The 6,573-nt window shown below is 47.0% G+C and overlaps 1 protein-coding gene across 2 annotated transcripts; it reads right to left on the bottom strand.

Annotated features, from left to right (window-relative positions):
* Positions 1 to 296: 296 nt before the first annotated feature.
* Positions 297 to 2,646, bottom strand: HMGB2 (high mobility group box 2). 2 transcript variants are annotated; one of them, XM_082282620.1, is made up of 5 exons: positions 2,588 to 2,646; positions 1,909 to 2,079; positions 1,596 to 1,741; positions 1,328 to 1,502; positions 297 to 837 (listed from the first exon to the last, which is right to left on the bottom strand). In XM_082282620.1, exons 2-5 carry the CDS (start codon positions 2,056 to 2,058, stop codon positions 682 to 684), a joined length of 627 nt encoding a protein of 208 aa, XP_082138746.1. In that variant the 5' UTR covers positions 2,059 to 2,079; positions 2,588 to 2,646; the 3' UTR covers positions 297 to 681. The 2 variants fall into 2 exon arrangements, with proteins under 2 accessions (XP_082138746.1, XP_082138745.1); XM_082282619.1 differs by having other exon boundaries at positions 2,511 to 2,608.
* Positions 2,647 to 6,573: the final 3,927 nt, after the last annotated feature.

Genomic DNA, 6,573 nt, shown 5'->3' on the forward strand with positions numbered 1-6,573 from the left:
TGATTATCAAGAACTTCACTACTTAATAGGTTTTTGGCTTTTTAACCAAAAGGTAACACAAGCAAATGCTACTGCAAGGAAAGCACCAGTTGCAATTCATGGCCGTGGATGTGGGAGAGGAAATCAGTTAAAGGAGTTTAAGTGGCAGCAAAAGCTCCAAGAGTCAATGCTTAAGGGACTTGCCAGTTTTGCAGTAACAGCAGGAGCCGAAGAACACTGCAAAGCGCTTTCCCACACAGGATCCCAGCTTTCTGGGGGTGCCCAGCCTCTCAGAAACATCATGAATACAAAAATAATCATGTACAACATTTTATTACAAAACTGTTAAAAAAGTAATACAATGCAACAAAATACTACAAAATAGAAGATCAGCTATTAAGCTACCTTTGTTTTACTTAGCTAAAAAGAAACACCTGGCTATCAGTCACTGAATTTCAACAAAACCATTAAATATGCAGAAACAGCAGAAACATTCAACAATTTTTTTTCTCAAACCAAACTGTAGCAGCCCTTGGCTACTGCTTACATTATAAATTGGAAGTCTCCCTACAAGGAACCACATTACCTATACACAATTCTGTACAGATTTTTATACCGAAGCTAACAATGAGCTGCACTTGAGTTCACATTCTTAGCAAAATATTGGATTTTGAGCATAAATCTTTACAGCAGGACATTCATTTATTCTTCATCCTCATCTTCTTCCTCCTCTTCCTCTTCTTCTTCCTCTTCCTCCTCCTCCTCCTCTGGTTCTGCTTTCTTTTTAGACCCTGCAGGCCTACCTGGGCCCTTTTTTCCTGCATCACTCTTGCTCTTGGCACGATATGCTGCAATATCCTGCAAAAAAAGTGTTGTTAAGTTGCTAGCAATAGAACACTGAAGGCAAATTTGTACTACTTTGGTATTTCAATACAACTGCACTGCACAGATCAAACACAGTACATGCAAACCAGCAGGATTTCCACCTTGGGACTTTCATGCTTACATCTTTAGGCAAAAGAGCATTCAATGCAGACAGTTTTAAGAATTTTATGGCCACAGTGCTTTGGAGTCTGACTGTATTTATTTTAACAAGCAGGTGACCTGTTTTCCGGTAGTGAGGCATCTTACTGGTAAAGTCTCTAGACATGCAAAACCCACATGCAGGTTCCCTGTAAGGATTCCAGATACCTGCCCCAGCATACCTTTCCATGTGTTCTAAAGCCTGACAGAGACTGACGTAAGCATTAAGAATTATAAACCCCATACGCTTTGGGTGCAAGACGCAAGTCACATATTTACAGTGAGCTCCACAACTTTAACTATTGTTTTATTGCTTTTACTGTACCTTTTCATACTTCTCCTTTAGTTTTGCAGCCTTCTGTTCATATGGCTGTTTATCTTTGGCCGACTGTTCGGACCACATTTCACCTAATTTCTTTGCTGTATCTCCAATAGACAAGCCAGGATGATCATTTTTGATTTTCGGACGGTGTTCAGAACAGAAAAGGAAGAATGCTGATCTACATCGAGAGACAGTGATTAAAGTTAAATATCAAACAATTAGAACTAATACTTTTTTCTGTGTGGGGGGAGGGGGTTCTAGAAACACTCACGGTGGCCTTTTAGGAGCGTTGGGGTCCTTTTTCTTTCCCTTTTTCTCGCCTTTGGGAGGAACATAGTTTTTCATCTCCCGGTCATAACGAGCTTTGTCTCCTTTAGCCATTTCTTCAAACTTTCCTTTTTCCTTGCTTGACATTGTCTGTGGACACACAGAGGGGAAAGAAGAGTCTGGATGAGATAAAGCAGCTACTGACCCACTAACGCCTAAGCAGCAGCTGCTACCAGGGATCTTTTCCCAGCAGTCCGCAGCAGGGGCGGGGGCTGGCCGGGCAAGGGCTCAGCACGGCTCGGCCCGGCCCCGCTCACCTTCCACCGCTCTGAGCACTTCCGCGAGAACTCAGCGAAGTTGACGGACGAGTCCGGGTGCTTCTTCTTGTGCTCCTCGCGGCACGTCTGCACGAAGTAGGCGTACGAGGACATCTTGCCCCGCGGCTTATTGGGGTCGCCTTTGCCCATGGCGAGGTCGGCGGCGGGTCCCTGCAGGGGGAGGTGGGTGGGGAGGCGGCGTGGGGCGGGGCCGCGCCTCAGGCCGTTCCCGCCTCTCGCCCGCCGGCGCCTTCCCGCCCCAGCGCGCCCGACCCCGCCCCCGCCGCAGCCCCTCTCCCCGCGCCCCCCCGCCGGGGCCGCAGCACCTTCCGCCGCCAGGCGCCTCTCCCCGCCCCCCGCGACGGCTGCGGCGGGCAGCCCGCCCGGCCCCGCCGCCCGTGCCCCAGCCCGCCCCGCCGGGGCCGGAGCGGCCGCCGCCCTCCCGGCCCCACCCGCCCGCCAGGAATCCTCCCCTCAGCCCCGGGCGCGCCGTCCGCTGTGGGAGCCCCTCGCTGCCTCTGCGCCCAGGATCGCCGCTACCGTCCCCTCCTTCCCGCTCTCCCTCCGTCTCTCCCGGCGCGCTCACGCTGCGCGGGCCTTGCCTGGCTGAGCGGAGCGGGCGGCGCGGGCTCTGCTCCCTCAGGTGCTGCTGCCGAATGGTGCCCGGCCGCGCACTTACCGCCTCTTGTTTTCCGCGGCACTGCCCGCCACAGCAACCCGACCCGCGGCGCCCGGGGACCCGCCCCCCGCCGCAGCCCATTGGCTGCCGCGCCGGTTCAAACTGCCCGAAGCTCCGCCCCTTGGCGCGGAGGCCGGCCGGGATTGGCCGCGTGCCGCTCTGACGTCAGAAGCCGAGCAACTCCCGAGCTAGGTCGAGCGCGAGGGGGTCGTTGGCGCTCATACCCGTTGGAACCGGTTGGGGTGAGGAGAGTGGGGGGGCGGGGCAGGGCGGAGCGCGCTGGGCGGCGATTGGGGGAGAGGGACGGTTTAAAAAACCGCGGGGGCCCTCGCCATTGGCTGGCGGCGGCTGCGGCCGATCTGATTGGGCGGAGCGCGCGCGCTGCGGCGTGGTTTAAAAATACAAAGTGAGCGGGCCCGGCGGCGGGCCGGGCTGTGCGTCGGGTCCCTCAGCGCTGCCTCCCCCGGCTCAGGGGCGGCCGGGGCCAGCAGCGCCGCCTTCCATCCCTCCCTCCTTCCCTCCCTCCCTCCGTCCTTCTCTCCATGGGGCGGGAGTCTGGCGGGCAGCAGCCGTTGGCTGTAAAGCTGGGCTGAAAGTTGGGTTTCGGCGCCTAGGCTAACCCCGTTCCTGGAAGCCCCTCCTGCTCCCCTCTCCCAGGCTGGAGGGGTTTTGGGGCTGCTTGTGAGAGGTGGGTTCCCCCACTCACACCCGGGCTCTCTGTAAAGTGCAAGCCGCAGCAGGGGAAAGCCTGGGGCCCAATCTCGGTCGAACTGAGGGTTTAGTGCAAACCACACCTGTGGTTTGCATTAGTGCTTTCAAGTGCACCGCTAGCTGTGAATCTGGCCCGTTGGGTTTGGGGAGAAAGTTTCCATACAGTCACTTATTTTACTGTGGTGTGACCCCAGACTACATGATACAGCTTTTGCTGATGTTGGTTTTCTTCTGTCTGATTATCTTCATCCAATTCTCTACTTTGGGTAAATATTCTTAGTAATCTAATTGGTTTTAACACTCTTGTTTTTTCAGGTGTAGTTTATAGCCCTGGTGAAAAGCAGGTTATGACTTTGTTTACTGAAGATGATATACCTTCAGTAGAGCTTTAATCACATTAGCCTTTCTCAATGGTAAGAAAAAACAAATCAAGCTTTGAGACAGCAGTACAAATCCCTAAGCTATGTGAGAGTATTGGGTAGCTGCAGGTGTGAGAGTGGTCAATGTCTTGATCTCCAGTCTCCCCATTCAGAGTTGCTCAGTATAAGAACTTACTAGGTACAGTTCTTCAAGCCTCTTTTCTTCAGTTCACTAATGTGGTAGTAAATCCCTTCTTTATCCCTGTTTCATTTTAAGCTTTGTATATTTGCCTAAACTACAGTCCTAAAAGCCAAAACCCACTACAGAAGGGGGTAATTGGGAGGTAAACTGACACAGCAGCCCGCAGATATGCATTCCCTCTGCAGATGTCAAAGCCTTCACAAGCCAGTTATCCACAATCTTGTATCAGTTCACTTATGTGGCTATTACTTTTGATAGTGTTTAACATAGAAATAAAGCTTAGTCTTCCTTACCATCTAAAATAAACATTTACATGGGGGATGGTTTGTTATTACTGTAAACCATTCCACTGCTTCTCTGTAGCAAATTAATGTTTCAGTTCTACAGTACTGAGTTCTATGTAAGTCTATCCACTTTGCAAAGAGTTATTTTAATTTGTCATGTGGCTTTAAATATGCCTTAACTTCATATTTTACACGGAAAGTGCTATTTTGTTTGGTGAGTTAAGCTGCCAGATGGGTCAGTTGTTTACTTTGTGGTAAACCATGTCTTGATGACAGCTTCTTGTGTTTTCTAGTTAATAAAGCAGTTTTGTAAAAGATGGTAGAATTTTGCAATACAGGTGTGTACTGATTGAATTGGAGTACAACCATTGGTATCTCTGGTGTAAAACCATTCCTTGCCTGCCAGACTGACCTAGACACACTCTGTCAGTTATTGGAGGGGAAAAAAAACCCCAACACTTTAGTTTTATTAAATTTTCACTCTTTTAACATATATATACCAAGTTCATGGAAAAAAAAATACTTTGGAACAGCCTTTGGAAAGTTTGTGATATAATCACAGTAAGGCTTTTGCTGTTGCATCTGTTTTTATATCTGCTCTAAAAATATGAAGAAAATGATTGTGGAAAAGCAGGTGGGTTGAGAAAGTGTAATTACTGCTATGGGAAAAAAGGAGATCTGCCTTTCAAATGATTTAATCAAATGTTTTAAGAAAGAAATTAGGTTCTTTAAATTTTCTTACCTGGAAAGGAAAGCTTTTGTACACTTAAATTGATCCATACAGTGTTACATCATGCTGTCTCATACAGCACATAAGAAACCAAACAGTTGTACTCCTTAACATCTGTCTGTCCTCCAACAAGGAAGGCAGTATTGAGAATTTTCCATGCTTGAACATGATACTGGAAGCTTCCCACAGCAGTGCCAATGCTGAAAGCCCCGCACAAGAATGCTGATGTTAGAAACTTGTCATTCCCAAAGCCGTGCCTTCCTCCCAGCACCCTCGTGCCTGGAAAAGCGCTTCTCTGCTTCCACAATAAGCTGTCACTGTTTTTCATTGTGCCACGCTGTTGCTTTTCAGACAAAAACACAATTTCTGTCTCCAGAGATTCAGCCACTGTTACTCTTCTAAAGCAGTGATCTATGCAGCATTGACTTTGGTCGGTACGCGTGGTTAATTTATTAACCACATGTGCATGACAGTTGTGGGGAAGAAGCATAAACTCTGGGACTTGGAGTTTACTTCTGTGTGAATAATTCTGCTCATGAGATGACTCTTAGGTTTTATAGCTCCCTGGCTTTGAGCCCTTCTGAGTTTCTAATCTGCTCCACAATTTGGGGCGCTATTGTCAACTCAGCTTAATCTTCAATTAACTGCAAGTGAGGAGAGATAAGCAATGAGGCTAGAAATGCTGGATAGAAGGTAGAGAAAAGACCAGATGGGTGAGACCAGGTTACAGAGCTGAGAAATGGATTTAAAGAAAAGTATGTCACGGACAACAAAAATGTGTGATGGGAGTGATACTGCTTTCTATCATACTGTGTCTCTTGGCTTCTGTGGGCAGCTTCTAGAGCTTCTCTGGATAGTGGTGTCAGTGTAGACAAAGCAAGGGAAGAAAGTAACAAAGGCCTTTTATTTGAATTAAATCATCAGTGGATCCATTACAACAGTATCTGTTCAGCTGAGGAGATTGCAAACTACGGTTGCATGACAACTCTGACCAAACTTTCATTCTGGTGTTTTTATGTAGTGATGCTGTCGGTTTTAACTCAGTCAGTTGGATAAAGAAGTTCTACTGTCGCTTCCCAGAAAATCTCCTACTATCCTAATTCCTGTATGGAGTATGCCTTAGTTTAGCCTAATGGCAGTAAAATTCTGCTTTGGAAAGTTATCACTCTTGATTGATAGACAATTTCTTCTTCTGGACCTGAAAAGTCAGTGGATGAATAACGAAAGTGAGTTACAACTGCTCTCGATTTTAATCTAACCTAACTTTGCTAATAGGAATCAAAGATGTTGAAAGAAAGCAAATTTAGCTTTAATCAGCAGGTTTTTTGTTACAGAAAAAAAGATTAAAATTCAAGACACAAAAAACATTTAAGTAGGTCACTGCTTTGAAAACCCTTTTAATGTGAATTACGAAGTCTGCAGACAGCAACCATGTTTTTGGTCTATATATATGTGGGAGCTGTAGGATGAAAATCAAAATCAAAACCACTTAAGCTACTGCTTACCTAAATTCAACACAAAACTTATTTTATTGTAGTGTTCCAGTTATAAGCAGTTATTTTCTTTGATAATAACTTTGATAAAAACACATATAACTGCTGCTGCCCAAAAGTTTACAAAACTGGTGTTTGTGTCAATATCTTAAAGAATTTCATTTGACATCATGTATTAGAACGTTCCCCATTTTTTCTGGTGTTGTT

The sequence above is a fragment of the Coloeus monedula genome (assembly GCF_965178545.1).
Source record: "Coloeus monedula genome assembly, chromosome: 5".
In the NCBI taxonomy this organism is placed as follows: Eukaryota; Metazoa; Chordata; class Aves; order Passeriformes; family Corvidae; genus Coloeus; species Coloeus monedula.

Bases quoted from the DNA above. Each gene is read 5' to 3' on its own strand.
- HMGB2 (XM_082282620.1), bottom strand. From the start codon at position 2,058: ATGGGCAAAGGCGACCCCAATAAGCCGCGGGGCAAGATGTCCTCGTAC. The intron at 1,742-1,908 runs GTGAGCGGGGCC...GTGTGTCCACAG, and splicing joins AGTGCTCAGAGCGGTGGAAG to ACAATGTCAAGCAAGGAAAA. The intron at 1,503-1,595 runs GTGAGTGTTTCT...CTCTCGATGTAG, and splicing joins AACGCTCCTAAAAGGCCACC to ATCAGCATTCTTCCTTTTCT.